At 35.1% G+C, this 18,712-nt stretch overlaps 1 protein-coding gene across 9 annotated transcripts in view; it reads right to left on the bottom strand.

Moving 5' to 3' along the window:
* Positions 1–276: 276 nt before the first annotated feature.
* LOC100371412 (RNA binding protein fox-1 homolog 3-like) overlaps positions 277–18,712 on the bottom strand; it is an 88,922-nt gene continuing 70,486 nt past the window's right edge. For 5 of the 9 annotated variants that reach the window (XM_085502187.1, XM_085502194.1, XM_085502192.1 and 2 more), the window contains 8 exons: positions 16,408–16,695; positions 12,018–12,143; positions 10,965–11,018; positions 8,540–8,632; positions 5,989–6,043; positions 5,251–5,435; positions 3,784–3,909; positions 277–3,391 (listed from right to left, as the gene is read on the bottom strand). In XM_085502187.1, coding sequence (XP_085358313.1) covers positions 3,347–3,391; positions 3,784–3,909; positions 5,251–5,435; positions 5,989–6,043; positions 8,540–8,632; positions 10,965–11,018; positions 12,018–12,143; positions 16,408–16,695 — 972 coding nt within the window. In that variant the 3' untranslated portion in view covers positions 277–3,346. Of the gene's footprint in view, positions 3,392–3,783; positions 3,910–5,250; positions 5,436–5,988; positions 6,044–8,539; positions 8,633–10,964; positions 11,019–12,017; positions 12,144–16,407; positions 16,696–17,322; positions 17,612–18,712 lie in introns of those variants that run through there. The other 4 variants (XR_014930074.1, XM_085502193.1, XM_006816928.3 and 1 more) reach the window with 4 other exon arrangements.

The following is an 18,712-nucleotide window of genomic DNA, read 5'->3' as shown; positions in this document are numbered from 1 at the left end:
AGGAATGCAGGGGTCATCTACTCACATGCCTCATATCCATGACCTCTGAAAGGTCATCTAGTCTAGCGCTTTCTGGGAATATGGCCTTGTTTGTTTTGTCACTAGTCTTTTCACCTTACAATATTATACATTGCAGGCATTGATAGTGAATTTGCCCACACAGAACAATTCCGGATGTGCGCCCTTTCAGAGGTCATGCATAAATAGGGTTAAAGGTTGCAAAAACGTGTGTGGCGGAGGATGGGGGTGAAAAATAAAGAGACCAAACACAGATACTACAGTTTGAAATACATTTACTGCATTTGATGCAATAAAGATTACAACTACAGTAAAGATGAGGAAAGAAAATGCAGTCGTCATAGTTACTGTGGGATGATAACATCCAAGTTTCTCCACTGCACGAAAGATAACTCCACTCAAGGACCAAAGTTCCATTTATTCCAATTCTTTGGACTTTCTTAAAAATCTCAATTATTAAGGGATAGAATGCAAACATAAATAGTTTATAAAACAGAGACAATAAGTCTAAATATGACCTACAAAAAACACTGCTACATTTTTGTCAAAAAAAACATTTTCAACAATAAATAGAGTTGATTGTGAGTTGTTTGTTTTTAATAACTTTTTTTTTACGCTTGAGAAAACACTCAACATTTTTTTTTTAAAGTTTCTTCAGCATACTGCCAGATCAGTCACCATATTTGTACAGCAAGCTTTTCACCACTCTGGAGACAAAACCAGATTTAACCTCAAGTTATGATTTTAAAATTTATAAATCTCCATGTTCGAGTTGTAGGCACAATATCTTGCTTTCAAAACTGGGAGATCAAATTGTTACTTCTTTCCCACAGACAATAGTTTAGATGTCTCCATAGTGACAACTGACCTTTCCCCTCTTCAGAAACTTTCTGTCACATAATACTGTTACACAACTTCACCAACATTCACTGAGTTTGTCAACAGGACAAATTACGGACAAATACAGATATCTTGGTGCAAAAAATTACAACCAAAGCAGAATTTAACAATTTCCAAACAAAAAGATTATATATTTTAAATTTTGAAGAGATACGTTTCAATTGATGATGAAGTTTCAAAGGTTGCTGTGAATATTTCCAATGGGGGGAAAGTTGTTGTCCATTCAGGTGACAGCTCACAGCAATTTATGAATTACTAACATCCCAGCCAATCACTTAACTCGTACCATAATTCCATCATATTACATTCAGCATAATTACAAGGCTTGCCCTGATTGGTTGAACCAATGCTCACATGATAGTCAATCAGAAGACAGATTGTAACACTGAACCAACAAACATTTTCAATACAAAATACTGTTCGATTGTCATTGATATTCTATAAAATGCACGTTTTTTTGATGTGCATAAAGCCTCTTATTATTTTGGATGGTTAAAAAAAAAACTACCTCCTCGTTTTCAAACTTTTTTCCTGCCAAGAAAAATCCTCCAATTTTGCAAAACAAATTTCAAAATTATACCTTCTGTACTAAAAACTGAAATTTTGCAAAAAAGTGTACTTTTTTTTTTTTTTTGCAGGAAAAGCCAATTAATCAAGTTCTTCCAAAATCTCTTCCACACAGCAAATTGCACTTCACCTACTATTTTTTTAAGAAATACTAATATTTGTTTTAAATTTGTTTAATAGATGAATAATAATAAATATAAGATAATAATTTTGAAATAATTGTTTTTTTTTAATACAATAACAGTTTTTTTTTATTATTTTAAATTATTCAAATGCAAAGGAGCTAGTGAAAAGGCAGCAGACGACCTACTATAATCTGGTTAACAAATGTCAGTCGGCCATACGACTTTGTAGCATGTATCAAGAGTGATGCACCATGGGTAAAAATACAATCGGTATTAAACTAGATATAAATAAATAAGTGAAAAATAATAAAATATCTTTTTGATTATTTTTTCTGTTGCCAAGGTAACTATAATGCCTTTTAAAGTAAAATGATAATTTCTGTACATTTTCCACGACAACCAGTTGCAGCACAAAATACATCACTACGTTAGTTGTACAGGCTGCAATCTACTCGCTAGATTAATTTACAAAAAACTTCACACGCGTTGTTTTGGTGAATGCTATGATTGTGTCAGCCATAATTTTGGTCTTTAATTAGTGACTTTTATAGGGAAATTAATCAACTTTCACCTTCAAAATGGACACAAAAATCTGCCAAAATTATACACGATTTGGTTGATATAAAAAATCAGCGAAAAGTCATCTGGCAACAATACAAGTGTTAATCCAACAAATAGTACCATAATTTTTTTTTTCAATGCCTCAGAAACTATATCCTAACCCTACTTTTGTTGGATCCACCTACAATGTGTTTTTTTTTTAGGTTAACTGTATTTCGTGTATATTCCTGCAAAATAGAAACTGTACTCAGAGCACCTTCTTTAAAAAATCAGAAAAAATTCTAAATCAGCAGAACTGCAAAATCTGCAAAAATTAATCAGTTAATTAATTAGCTAACTAACGAGAAAAAATAAAAAAAAAAGTAAAAGGTGGGATATAAAAATAATATGAATCGTCAGTTTCTTGATGGTCAAACTAATTGTATATATTTACATTTTTGATTCAGAATAGGTAGATTAAAAACAACATGTGTTTTTTTTCAACTATTGGTCAGTTGTCAAAATAGACATAAAACTGACTGCAAACATTGAACATTGCGTCACATGACCTGGCTGTAAAAAAACATTAACAAGCAAACACACGATTTACACAACTCCGATCAGTCAACCTTCGAAGATTCATATTTTTTGAAAGACCCCTCTTTTTTTTTTTGGAATATCACAGATTGTCAACAATAGGAAAATCACTGGAAATAAAAAGTAATAAAAACTTAAATATATAGATTTCTCTTTCTTTCTCTCTCTCTCTCCTCGCTTCTAAGTCTGCTATATTCAAATAATGTTTACTATAATAATTCATGATTTTTAATTCTAAATTACAGAGTGAGGTGAGTTTAATTTTATTTTATAAACTGGCAGTTGTCAGCTGTATCTTTTTGAGTTCTTGCTGTTCAAGGTGAACTTTTCAAATGGCAAAGAAAACGTCTTCAGCCTTAACTAATAACGGGAAATTACTATGACATACTAGGGAAATTTCCCGTAGATCACAATAAAACTCATCTTTTACAATGTTCCCATTTGTGATAAAATGACTGAAGCACATTGATGAAAAGTTCAGATAAATTCTTTTCGGCAAAAAAAAACATTTTGTCAGAATATTTCAAGGTCTCTCTTTCCCAATACTTGATTATGGATCAAGACCCGATACAACATTTTACATAATAGCGACGTCTACCCTAATACGGTGAAAACCTGCTGTAACCGGCTCTGTAGACACTGGCCTAGAAGAAGAGAAACAAAACGTGAAAATTAGTGGGAGCAGTGGCTTGGGCATTAATACGCCAGGTTGAAAATCAGCCATTTTTTTTTTCTCCAACTTTGAAACTACTACTGTGTGTGGAAAGCTGTGTGGTATGTGAAAGTAGAAGGTTATCGAGAAATTGTGCACACCTTAAAAGCCCAACTGTTCAAATCAAGGAGTGCGAAGCAAAGATTCAAATGAAGTATTACAGTACATATTTTAACGTTATACCGAGCATGCTTAACCAGAAAACGAACACACCATAATTAGTTGTTATATGAATAACCAATAGAAATATAAAAATAGAAAATCTTGGTTTGTAATGTGTGTAGATGAACCATGCGGCAAATTTACATTTTTGGTAACACCCACCCCATATGTGGCAGGTCCGATTGCGTGATGATAAGGATCGGCGTATTCTCTTGCATAGGGCATATACGCTGTAGGTTGCGCGTAACGGCCGTACCCTGCATAGCCCGCCTGTAATAAAAGTTCAGCCTTTGTTTTTATATTTACAAAGACAGACAGAGAAAGAAGAGATGTTACTAACATGCAAACACAAACATCACAACAAATTTACACTTTTTAATTAACATTAATTAAAAAAAAAAAAAAAAAAAAAATCACCAGATCGGGGTTCTGGTGGCCTAATTGTCATAGCTTTCAATTTTTTTACAACATTTTTCTTTTCTCAGCCAAGTTGAAACTGTTCATCATTGTATACTGTATCTTAAAAATAATTTTGACCGTAGAAACACATCTGTAATTTACCTAAATGTATGTGCTACTAATAATAGCACTTTATTTTTATTATTTTGTTAAATTTAGAAACTTAAAGCCATGTAAAGGTAATACACAAATTTATGAATATGTATTTTTTTAATGAAAAAAACAATGTTTTAAGAAACGCACCAAAATTATGTTCACTAAAAAAAAATAACCATTTATCAAATTTTTGAGATGACCAAAAGACGAAACCCGTTGAGAAAATGGACAAAATGCTTTATATGAGGCTTATATTATTATACACAGCACGAAGGTTGCATGGGATTTGGGGGGGGGGAGGAGGTCATGCAAATGGTTAGTACCAGGTTTAGATTAGTACTACATGCAACATGCCCATATATGGAAGTTATTTATACAACGGAGATTGATGTGAGGGTGTCTAACGTGCATAATGATGTATAAAGGTCACTGACATGCTTCCACAAAACCTACAAACAACATGCGCTCACGAAAACCAGACAGCATGCGCACATGAAGATCACAGAATAGTATGCTCTCATGATCACAGACAACATGCAATACATCATAAAGTATCATTTCCATAAAAAGTTTGGATGATAGTTGTTGAACATTGGTTTGTTCAATGCTGACAAAAATTAGTGATTGTTTTTCGAAGCGTCATACGAGTCAGTCGCAATTTTCTGATCAATTTTGATGAATTTGCAATCAGATTACAAGTCAACTTTGAAATCGCAAGATGAATAAAATTTGGTAAATTTTCGTTTTAATGAAGGTGTTACCATCCAAACCAATAAGGGATGCATTGATTTCCAGGCAGGGAAAGAAGACATTCTGACGTCGAGCAAAATCAGTTTGGCAGATCCAACGAAGAGACGATATTGAAACAGAAAAAAAAGAGCATGCTGCAAGGAAACATGCTATCATTATACACATTCCACAGCAGGAATGACCTATGATCTAACTGGACCCCCCCTTCACTTTCCCTACCTGGAAAGGTCATGCACTCAATAAGGAACCATTTTCTACAGTGGAAATTGTCGCGACGAATTAGGTTCATGATTTTTCGCGTCATACACAGCTTTAAAAACATACCTGGTATCGATCTCCATAGATAGGATCTGGATAAAACGCAGGAGCGTAGCCCGCTACTGGTGGGGGAGCAGCAACTCGGTAAGCGCCGTATGCCCCTCGAGCTCTGCCCCTCCCTAGCGGGTCTACACCTCCTCGAATCGCTCCTAGGATTGGATAAAGCGAGACCATACTACTGATATCCGCCGCTGTATGTAGGTAAAAGAAAACAACAACAGGAACACACAGCGTTTATTATAAGATACCAAGATAAATAACGGTGAATGAAAGGGGTGAATGATTTGTGATTATGAAATGATATGGCGAATGTTTCATTAATCACGTGTCAGATTAATTACTTTGGATTGCACAAACTCAATATTATCGTTAGTTAGTACGCCGAAAAATCTTGATGTCAACGAACAAAACACGACTATTATCAATATTGACTACAGTCAATTATCAAAGTAAATATTTGGCTAATACAATAGGTTCTGTTGGAGGGAATACCATGCTATATACACACATATCACGAGGCAATTAAAACCAGTTTTGCATATAATAAAACAAAATGCTTTCGGCCTGTGCTCAATAGAAAAAAAACATGCAGGACACTGGCAGCATGCAAAATAACTGGTTTTACATAAACCATTAGTGTTCAAGACATCACGTCTTTTACGTTACTATGTCATACTTAACACCAATTTAGCATTATTTCAATAAAGAGAAAGAGACAGAGAGAGAGAGAGGTTCAATTCGTACCATTAGGCGGTGGCTTGGATTTCCTGGTCATAACACGTGCAGTGGCATTGTTTACCTGCCCGAGCAAAACAACACATCAATTGGTCAGTAAAAAATGTAACGAGTCGATGCATGAATGAACAAAAGCGAAAGGAAATATGGATGGAAGGAAGGTAGGGAAGGAGAAATAACTGATGAGGAAGAGAGAAAAAAATACTAAAAGTACTAGATGGAAATAAGTATTAGGAAAACTGGGGGTAAAAAAAGTGGATAGATAAAAGCGAAAGTCAAAATAAAAACTAATGATACGCTTCATGGTCACATGACTGTCGGCTAAGTTTTGTTTAATAATACAGAAGATTCGTGATGGTTTCATGTGAGTTATTGACACACACAAATTTCAAGATCCTGCGAAATGTTCGAAGAATTTATTTTGTCGTTGATTCTTGTGATGAATGAATCAAATAATGAATCTAAAAAAAAATAATGTCACGATTTGTAAAGACAAAGAAAATTGCATCGCAATGCACTTAGCAGAAGTTATATGATCCATTTCTCAATATAAATATTTCGTAAAATGACATGTACATATAAACATGAATTCTTATAACAGTGATCCAAACAGTATTTTTTTTGTTTTGTTTTTTTGTTCCAGTGTTGTCTCCGCCAATAATTAATTTGCGGCTATGGACTTAATTGTGAACAATCAATTGAAAATATTGGAAAATTTAAATTGTTGGTGGTGGAAACAGTTTAGATCACTGTGTATGAGAATTCAAATATAAAATATTCAGTGGCAATATCAGCAAGAAATCAAACAATGGGTGCTGTATACTTGAGTTGCATGACAAATTACGGTAATTTAGATTAACATGTTTATGTCTTTTTTCTACCCGAGTCAGAATCAACTACCAACATCAAAACAGAGCTGCTCAATATTTTCGACATAAACTTTTGTTTTTAAACTTTGTTTTTCGTTGTCTAAATGAGTAAATCGAGCAGCGTCTATAAATCGTACAACTCAAGTATCAACCGAAAGGCAAACTGTCTATAAAGCATTTATGCTTACCGTGAACAGTGGCAAGGCAATGGGTGATTGGGCAAGACACACAGACACATACATGGAGTTAAGTACAACAGGCTGATACAAACAAACGAACAGCACGCAGTGGGTGGGGGGAGAGATGGGGGCAATGAAGGTGGAGGTGTCTCTGACTGTGAACATACAATCTGCATTTAATTTAAAAGCCAAGGTTGAACTTGCAGGTATTTGTTCGTATTTTTATGCACGCATACATGCATACAAGTCAAAATGAAAATATTGAACAGGTGGTAGGGAAAAGCGATGCAAGGGATGACAATTTATGGAAATACCGCAAGATAACATCCCTCTAGACTGGTCACAGTCACGCGAAAGACACACCACAGGCATATGAGGGGTAAATAGTGATGGGGGTACTGCGATACCATAAACACAGTACACACACAAAAAAGGGGTGAGGAGAAATGGGACACTAGCATAACATTGGGAAAAGCAAACGTAAAAAGCAGCATTCTTTCAAGAAGCTTGCAAAGTAACTACTGGGCAAAAGAGTCCATCCAATGGAGCTCTACATAGACAGAGTAATTTCTACTAAGGCTTTTAAAGATTTTTTTTTTCTATTAAGTTAAAATTTATTGAAATAAAAAGCAATGGGGACTAGCAAAAGTGCAACTGAAAGAAATGGTAGTTTGACGTATGTACGTTCTTTGCAAGGCGAGACAGACTTACCCTTCAGCCCATACCACTTGGACTTATCAAGCGTGAAGCGAATACAAGTCTTTATATGTAAAGACACTGAACTGATCATTCAATCAATCGAACAAATCGTACCTTTTCATTGGCCCCCAATCAACTGCTCTAGTGGAACAGAAATAGAGGTACAAGGAGGTTTCTCTCTATAGGGGGTCAGGTTGTGGGCGGGGGGATCTGGGGGGACAGCATTTGCGAGACAGAAGACATATGAGAAGTACGGGACATGTAAAAAGGTCTGAGAAAGCCAGACTCACAGTGTATCAATGACTACCAATCTTCACCCGTCACCACGGCAACCAACTTTGCTGTTCGTGAAAAATGATTATCAATTGAAGACAGATTGACGAAGAAAGAGAGAAAAATAAAACACTGAAATGGTCACACACGGACACATAGTAAAATAGGTGATGTATATCGATGCAATGCTTGTAATTACAGACCACATGCAATTGTTTTTTTTAAATGGAGAACAAACAAAATAAACTTGCAAAGATTGACGAAGTCATTGATACACGTTGCCAGTACTGCTAGCTAGACTTTTAAAGAAACTCAAGCGATAGAACATGCTCTAGTCTTTGCACGCAGCAGAACACGCACACACGCAAAGTTAGAACACATTCTGCGGATGAGCGAGAGACGTAAAACGATTTGGGGGGTAAAAAGGTGGGAGGAGAGAGGAGAGGGAGTTTGGGAAAGTATGGCAGAACAGTGAACTTACAGTAGGGTATATAATATATAAAGGTTATTCAAAGTCTTACGAAAAATAGTAACATGCACCTCTATTTTGCGCCCCTCAACGATTGTTCCATTCAATTTCTCTCTTGCCCTGTCGGCGTCTGAACAAGTTTGGAAAGTTACAAAACCAAAGCCCTGCATGCATGGGGAAAATAATAACAAAACATGCTCAACATTAAACTACATGCGAGGTATATAAATACAATAAAAAACACAAGTTATTTGTGATGAAGGACGGTAGACGCTGTCACTAACAGCTCGTCCAGCGGCTCAAGTGCACGATTTGTTCATGCTTCGTGTGGAACGAACGAACGTACTGCAAATGCATGGATACTTTTTTTTATTTAATTTTACAACAATAACAATGTAGAATACAATAGGCAAAAGCATGCCCCTTTATTGATATTACACTCAGAAAACAATGGTTAAAAAAAAGAAAAGGGGTGAAAGTCCATAGTTTAATAATGAAAACATTCAAAACACAAGCAATATATCTAGGTGCAATTTTTAATAAAATCAGCAACTATCAGGGAACCCACAATCTATGCAATTCAAAGGAAATGAGGTCGGAAATTTTTTGTATAACATGGAACCTTCCAATTATTTATGGGGGTGGTAGGTATGAAGGGAGGGGATGATATATGGATTTGTTCATAGTCATTAGTTCTTGCAGCAGCAAACAATGTGGAGGTGAGGGTGGGGGTTTAAAAACGGTCAGCGTTCTTGCTGCAGCCTCATCACCAGAGAATAATATGATAAATGCATGCCGAACCATCATTATGCTACTTGTTACGCCATCAATCACAGTTGTGCTTCTACAACAGTATTTCCAAATGTTTCTAAACGACGGCCGAAAAACAAAACTTTGAATTTTTTCATGGGGAGGGGGAGAGGCGGGGCATTAAGGAAGGGCCATGTTGCTTTTACAAATAAAGGGACTGCTCAATCAACAATCGGGGATCTTTGAAACCAGTAGTGAGGATACAAGCAATGCATAAAAGAGAGAAACAAAATTTATAACTTTAAATTTACCGAGATCAAATTATGAATATTTATATTACATTATATTTGTAATTATGCATGCTTTGATTGCAGAACTGGTTCCAGAGTGATATAATAATAATAATCATAATAATATAATAATAATAAAAATATCAATGTAAACATCCACTATTCCAGACCAACTGTATGAAACAGTGTAAATGGTAATCGAAAAATAAAAACGATAACTTCCTTGTCAGAAGGTTGGGTACACATCCATTGCTGTAGATCATTTGCATGAGAATGTATAATTTGCATAACACTTCCTTATGTATATAATACAGACTGATTGCTACAAGAATTGAAACTTTAAAATCTGGATTTTCAGCAAATATTGTCAAACACACAGAGAGGTGGGAAGTAGTGGAGTTTTGTCAGACGAGACAAAAATGCAATATTAGTCATTGAACATTCTCGTGTGCGGCACACATCTCAGCTTATATGATTATCAAAACAAACTGGGGAGAAATATTGAGACATGATCGGCACACACAAAGTGAACATGTATATACTTAAAGCGTATTTATGACTGGTCGCAGAAACCTGGAATTTGAAATCGCCACCTCTGTCGACTGATTGAAACAAAGATGTTTTTGTTTCATGCGGTGGCGGCTGCTACAGCTAGCAGTGTGGTAAAATGAAGAGATTATAAAAAGAAATTGGAACCAAGTTTGAGATGATTACCCTAAAACAAATTCTACTGCCAAAAGCATATTTGAGTATGAATGCCTGTCAATTTGATAGCAATGCATTCTTGTTCCCTTAAAGTGTTGTTTTGATAACCATGGTCATATAAAAAGAGGCGGTAAAATGAAGCAGCCATGTTGGATTTGATACAGCATAAATTTAACCTTTTAATTACAACAAGCCACAATTTTTATGCAACATTTTTTTCGGTATTTTCAATAATTTTTTTGTTAATTCTACACCGATTCAACAATTCTTGATAAGAAAATTGTGTAAAAAAACATGAACACAATAACAGAGGTTTAACTAGTGAACAGGCGACTTTTCAAACGGTTAAACCAGGCAGACGAAAAATTAAAATCATGAGAATTCCAAAAATCTAAATCAAATTGTCGACTTTATTTTTAAATAAAATCAAATCCAAACAGACTGAGCAAAAAAACACACATTGCTATTCATCTGAGAACATGCAAAATTGTTTTCTTTCAGTTCCACGTACAGGCAAGAGAAAAAAAAATAAATCAGGAAACAACAAATAAACATTTAGCGAATTTTCAAAACTTTGAAATTTCATTGAAATTCAACCTCCTCTTCCATGACTTGTATCCATGGCAACTGAAAGCAGACATCTTGGCAGGCAGTTAAGAATTGATCAGTAAACAACAATAGCATGTATATAAATTCATGCACGTAATGTGTAAATAGCTTCGTCTCGCATGCAATCAGGAGCAATACTTACCTTCGAGCCTCTCTCGTTAAAAATAATTTCTACATCTAAAATTGGGCCAAATTGCTGTACAAGATGAAAAAAAAAAATTGTATTAGACATAGGAAAAGAGGAATCTCTAATAAAGTAAGAAAAGCTCTGAAGATGTACAAAAATAACTAAATGTTGCTGCTGCAGAGAAAATAGGGGGGAAAAAATGAATTTCAATGATGATGTTATTATCACGTTACAATCACGTTTTTGATACAGTCACACAAAGACTGTAAAATTGACACTCCTGCATACCAATAACTCACAGACGTTACACAGACACGACAGGAAATAACGCAAGATGACAAAATATCATGAACCATGTAAAACAAATCATTTGTGAATGAATATTTTATAACCGATTATGGCTATAACGGAGAGATAAACATCATCAAATTGACATTGATCATGAATTAGTAATATTTGCCTAACGACGACTAATGCATCGCCAGGCACAAAGACTGCATTGTTGAATTTGTGATTGCGAGTTATTTTTCTCGTGAATTGGTTACAGTTGTAAAGCATGAAATGATGGAGACAGAGGCATGATGGGTAATTATGTAGATGCAGTAATAATCACAGTTGTTTCCCAAGCGAGGAATATACTCAACACGAGAGGAAGAGTTTATTGGAGATGTAACCCACATTAAATTAAATTGAGTCACTACAATTAGCACATAAAAAAAAATGCAATGCCTATATTGCAAACAAATTTCATCTTTATCTGTTTTGAGAAAATAAAATGATGTGTTCAATGTGGCCAATCTTACAGTATGTGCAGTGATCGGGCAACAGTAGATTCTTGTCTCATTTAGAGACTAGTCTCATTCTAATTACCTGACTGCCCATTTTTCAATTTATTATTATTCCTATCTTTGAAATTAACGTCTGTGGCTTGATTAGCCTATACATCAAATCAGATTAAAAGTACCTGGATATCATCTTAACGTGTTTTGGACAATATTGACCTTCGAAACACAGAATGATTCGTGGGAAGGTGACCAGGTCAAATTTTGGCAAAACAAAAACACTCACCCCAAACATCTGCCTGAGATCGGGATCTCGAAACCTAAACGGAATATTTGATACATGTAACCTCTTTGGTTCGCCAGTTATGGCAGATTTCGCCACCACGACATCTGTCGTTAGCGTCTGTTCCGTCTGTAACAAAAAAACAAACAATACGCTGTTATTATTTATCAAATTCGATGTACTAATATTTATTGCACTATCGGCAGGCTCCATGAACAATCACGGATAACATAACAAAGATGAGACGAATGAAGAGAATCACGGCAGGAAAAGAGACAAATGACCATTCTGAATGAATCAATCAGTATAAATAGATAATAAATATTAAAAAAATGTTATTTAATAAACATTATAAAAAACAAGAAGTAAATTGAAGTCATTTGTTTTCGTAAATTCAGGTTGAAGAACCACTACATGATGGATGTAAATACACTTGAATAAATACATTTTCATGCTGTATTTTCTCAGTAAATAACGATTACAGCAAAAATGCATTATCAGAATAATGAACACGAACATAAACCCTTGTTTGAATCACACCTCACTTTACATATCTGATTTCATCAGAATATTTCCATATCATTTTCTGAATAAGTACTGGGTATTTTTTTTTATATTTCTGTATCATTTTCTGAATAGATTTGAGGTATTTTTTTTTTATATTTCAATAATATCTTTTTCTCAAAAATTCAAGTTATTTTTTTTTCTCTATCGACACCAAAATTCTACAAATCAATATTGGATTAAAAGTTGTGAAAATATTTAAACTGCATGCAGAAATTCAATGCGAAATCAACAGGGCAGTGCATTGGAGAATTTAAGTACGTGTGACCAATTTACGGGTAAAAAAAAAAAAACAGACGAGATCATTATTTTTATCTTTACAATTACAAATTGCGATCTATTGTAGCGTCAATTCCACAGGCGACACTAATGATAGCTGAATTAAATGAGTATGAATAATTTATTACACCAGCGTTACTGCAAAACTGAATACAAAATACATAACACAATAAAGACATCATTCGGAGATGTATTACACGCCACGCACACCTACACAACGGATACATATATGCACACCTTCTATATGTGCCCACTAACTAGACCTGTGATACAGAGAATTGAAAATCAGAATTATTTTGACGGAAATATACAACCTAACAATGACGCCTAACAAGAGACATAGAAATGCGACACCATATTGTCTGAGAATGCTAATTTTTATTTTAGGAGGATCATTCGATTTATATAACACGAAAAAACAGTTCCCAGCAGAGCTGTCAGTTGCATGAGATTTGACAGTTAAACGAGCAATATACATTTGACATTTTTCGTGTTTCTAGCATGACGTTAATTTGTGTCGTAATGTATGTTGCATATCAACTGGTTAGTTCCATCGACATAACCGTAATACTAGTGTAGCAAGATGCCATATGTTAGCACAGTGGAATAACAGAACAGGAAGGCATAACATGGAAAAGAATTATTATAGCACTTACGCCGACGACGACAGTCGAGGAGGACGAGCTCATCTTTTATCAATGATTTTACAACAGCCGACAGTAAGGAAGTGGATGACTGAAAAGCAAACCACCAATCCACCAGAGGGTATACTACGCACGAAACATTGAACTGTTGAGCTACTTGGATGCGATACACAATACAACACAGGTGGTGCAGGTCATGTGACTATCTTATTAATGTACTGCAGATATGCCAAGTCCACAAATTTACAACCGATTCATGCGAGCCAGGGGGATATCCACCTTGCTTGTTACATGTATCCAAAGTGGAGCCGTTCAGCTGTTTGTCTGACGTCAACTTTTTTTTAACTGGACAGACAATGTATCGTTGATCACCAAAACGCCAGCTGCTTCCTAGCTGGAGCTGGAAATACTTCTCAATGTATTTTTTTTTTAAATTTAAATTACAATCTAAAGCACCTCATTATTATGCAAATGAGTCATTAAAATAAAAAAAAAAACTAAACACTGCAGGCAATTAGGTTTTGTAACTAATTCGCAAAAGCATAATTAAGGCATCCTATCTGTGATCTGAAAATATTGTTCAGCGTTATTGTCCTCCCTGGGTTTGTTCACAATTGTTACTCCGAATACTATCTGTACATATATCACCATCCCATAATAGATAGATCAACGTGGTACATCAATTGCCTCGGTTTACAAAGTGACGAAGTAACATCTTGCACGGATGCCACAAAAGAGAACAAAGACTGCTGGTGATGAAGAGGTTTCACTGATGCATAAAATGGCGCAGAGATAAATTTTAACTGTTGTGAATTATTTTACAATTTAGTTTTCAATAAATGCAAGACCAACACTGATGTCATTAATTTTTATTGTTTTTTTTTTTTTTGCTGATAATCTAGATAATTTTGATAACAAGCGAAATAAATTACCATATCAGTACTAGCAAAGGCCTAACGAAGGTCATTGTCCAACAGTGTATGTAAATTATGTATTATTATGTAACAATATTAGTCAATGAAACTGATAACAAAAGGTTATAAAAGGGTTTGGTATTAAAGACAATTTCAGTGATTTTCAAAAAACCAACGGTGTCAATTGAAAATAAAACTGAAGGAAACAAAAACACTTTGTATAGTATCGTGAACACGCTGTGAATCATATAAGTTTACCGTAAATTACACGAGAAACAATTTTTTTGAAATTTTTTTCAAATCCAGGACAATTGCAAGATGTCCCAGCTGTGAAAATTACACAAAACTGAGGGAATAAGAATAACTTCGTTAATTTACTCACAGTCTTTGATTCATAATTATTTTATTAGTTGACAGTATCAATACCCATATTGTGCCTACGAAACAAAACGTAGAATGCCAGCTGATACTTGAGCTGTCATGTTAAATAAACAACACAATTTGGTCTACCGAAAAAACATCTACATTGATGTAAAGTAGATATATTCTTTTCAAAGTTTTCTTACTTTGTTACTAAACATCAAGGCAAAAAACAAAAAACAAAAAACAATGTACCTGTGATTATTACATGAGGGTGGAACACACTAGATCTCTTAAAATTATTGAATCATGAAAGCAGCGAAAAATAAACAATCAACATATATCCACATTTAGCTGGAATACATATAACATCATCGTGAGTGGGGCCGGCTGTCGAAGACTGCAAATTGATTCCTCAAAGCAATGCACTGCCTTAGGAGGAACGAATGCATCTGACTCTAAGCTACACGCTCAGCCGCTGAGATGCAAATTGAATAGATTCTGAGGTGCGGCTTTTCTACTAAAATTATTATCACATGTCCATGTATTGCCAAAGGTAAGTAAAGCGATGACAGGACACTGCTATGCCAGGTGATCCAATTAACTTACACTAATGGATCGTGCATACTTCCTAGTAACTCTACAAGTCAATTACATGTAGAGGCAAAATCTTATTTTTCTATTTGTGTTGGTGACTGGGATATATTACTGTAAAATACTTTATTTTCGCTGGAATTAATTTTCGCTGAAAAGGCTTTGCGGTGATTTGTATGAAATTTATTGTAACTGATTTTTGATTAGTTGGATGTGAAATATAGGAAAAAGGGTATATTCACTGGATTTTATTTTCACTGAATCAGCACTTCAGCGGAAATAGCGAAAATAAATTCCAAGCGGAAATAAAGTATTTTACAGTATTTCTCTGAGTAAGACCAGAATTCATGACTATAACTAATTACATTGAGTAGATATAAATATAAAAAAAAACATTGTTTCTTTTAATGTTATTATCTTATATACATCTTATATTTTTGCAATAAATTGTTGCTATAAAATATTACATATAAACCAAATATAGAATTTTTTGTATACTGAATCATCGAAAAATAATTTTATGACTGTAATTTACGCAAGTACATGCTCTACTAATAGAGCAAAAATGATATAATGACAGATATTTTTGAAAAATTATGCATATATCTATGCCAACAGGTGAGGATGGCACAACAGGGAATATTACATCAAATTGCTACTAAAATTGATATATAATGTACATGTTGACCCAAAAAAACATTGAGCATTATATTATTATCAATAATATTTGACTGACAAATCTGCATTATTAAAATTATCTGAGAAATAAATTTGATATTTTACATATAAATAATGATATTTTTTTTTTTATCATCCAACAACAAAGTTGACTAGTAAAGGATTAGATAAAATTTAATGACGTTGTCAACGGCGATGGAAAGGGCAAGCAGTCATGCAATGCATTTGTGTGTGTGTGTTAGCTTAACCGTACAAGCTGTTCACTACAAACTGAGACAATAGTTACACAAACTCAGAATTGCAAAGCCAAACATGAAATTCACAACAATGGGATTGGGGATATGTATGAAGATGCCTTACCGGTGGCTGACTGTAACTCTGTGTTACCGCGACTGTTTGGTCACCGGTAGGGGTACCCTGTGGTTGGCTGTATGCTGTCTGGTCTGGCTGTGGTTGAGGGTAGGCTGGTTGCACTTCTTGTGGGAGAGGCTGGCTGTATGCCGATTGCTCCCCTTGTGTTGGGGTCTGTGGTGGTGCGTACGCTGGCTGGGCCTGCGGCGGATATTCCAGACCATTCTGTGGGTACTGTTGAGGTGGGTAGGCAGGAGCCGGCGATAACTGCGGCTGTCCAGCCATGTGTATGGGATGCTGAGGAGACAACAAGAGAGAGACACACACGCGTTATTTTATAATCCTTAAGACTGGGCGACAAGCAGCAAAATGATATGTAATTCAATAAATGCACTAGGATATAAACAACCAACAGACAATGCAGAAAACGACGTTAATTACATTCCAAGCACCAACTGAATTCAGCGCAGCATTGTAGTGTGAAAATTAGAAAATAAAAAAACGCTGAATTATTAATGATAATTAATAGCCCTGCTACTAAAGTATGGAAAACAAATTAAGATATGGACTTCACAAAACAAGTACTGGAAAACTGAATCCGTAATTAACACTATTCTACATAAGCAGGAAGTTCCATCAATGGAAAGGATAGGGGAGGCTCACAAAATGGAGTGTTAATAGGTCTCTATTATATGCTGGTACCCCAACAATCCTGTCCCTGTTAATGTGTCTTTTTTGGGGGGGACTCTTTAAATGACATACAATAGAAAGCTTCACAGTTCCCAATATTCCAAAGCAAGAGAAAAACAAGACTGTTGTCCACTACATGTTAATAAAACAGCACACATACAAACACACACACACACACACACAAATAAATAACCCTGAATAAAAAAGTTGAAATTAAAAATAAAATAGACCTACGGGATATGGTGCATACATCGGAGGCCGTGCTAACAACATCACTGACTGTGAATCACTCAGGATGATTAAAACCACAGTTCAATATTACAGAGTACTGGATCACTTTCAGTGTCAAACGTCCCTAATAGGCCAGCCACGTTAAGTGACAAATTGGAAGTGAGAAATCGTGCAAGCGATAACAGCTAAGTAGTCCAAGGAATATGTATGATGCGACAATATCCAGGCTTTTCTCAGACGATGGCGACGTTAATGGATGCTGTACTGAGCTGTGCTGCGTGGATAGTGATTGTGGCCGATACAAGATGTGACTGAGTGTACCACATGTGCAGTTCAATAATACAGATTATCTGTGATTCGTAAGGGCAGAAACTATTGTCCTATAGATCAGCCAACTCACACCAACTAACCATTCTAATCTGCTTTGGCACAGCCTGAATGCCTCTGATTGGGCAATTCAGATCACATGACCATTAAACCAACCCTTTTTTTTGTCTGGTTTGTATAAGAGTATGTAACGCTTGGTACTGTTAAAAACTCCTGCAAAAAGTTGAATCCCCGGTGTAAGAGCTACACACTACCAAGTAGATTTGTTATTTGAATTTAAATATCCATAATATTCATATCAAATACCATTATTTTCAGCACCAGGAAGTGTTGACTGATTACACATAAAACACAGATGTTCCCTGCTTATTGTCCACTACTGTTTAAGGCAATGGGCACCATATTGCTAAAATACATTATACAAATAGCACAACAAACCACCCTTAGTGCTCCAACCCATTGAGAAACCAGTCTAGAAAGACTAAAACAAACAGACTAATAATAATCTGTGAATATACAAATTAGAACTGGAGAAGAAGAAAAAAACTCACACCACAGATTATGTTACCAAGGCAACAATCAAGCATGCCCTGAATATATTATAAAACATTATCACTAATGTTGTCTATATCACTTTGCATATATATACTGTACAAGTGCTAACCAAACAATAAATTAAAAGTGAAGAAACAAAAAAAAACAAAAAAACAGAAGGTTCTGAAGTATCACCTTGAGCCACTGAAATACAAACAGGAAGTTTGAGTGTGAAAAAAACTGACAAAAACTATTGTTTGGTGTGTTTTTTTCTGGCACACACATTTGCATATTTGCTTGGCATCAGCTGGCTGCTGGAATGGCAGAGACCCCACCCTTACTACTAGTATATTCAATTACTGAAAACATATCTACATCAGGATCTATTGTTTCAAAGATCCATGGAGTAAGGTGGACACAACCTAAATTCGTAAAAAAAAAAAAATCAGTTCACAGAAAATATGGTTTTGTAGATCGCATTCGATGCACAGATACTAAGCACTATCACACCATTGTTACACGTTACTGGCAG

The sequence above is a fragment of the Saccoglossus kowalevskii genome, chromosome 8 (genome assembly GCF_978046115.1).
Source record: "Saccoglossus kowalevskii chromosome 8, keSacKowa6.1, whole genome shotgun sequence".
NCBI lineage: Eukaryota > Metazoa > Hemichordata > Enteropneusta > Harrimaniidae > Saccoglossus > Saccoglossus kowalevskii.
The sequence above is the reverse complement of the archived record's forward strand: the minus strand, read 5'-3'. Positions and strand labels throughout refer to the sequence as shown.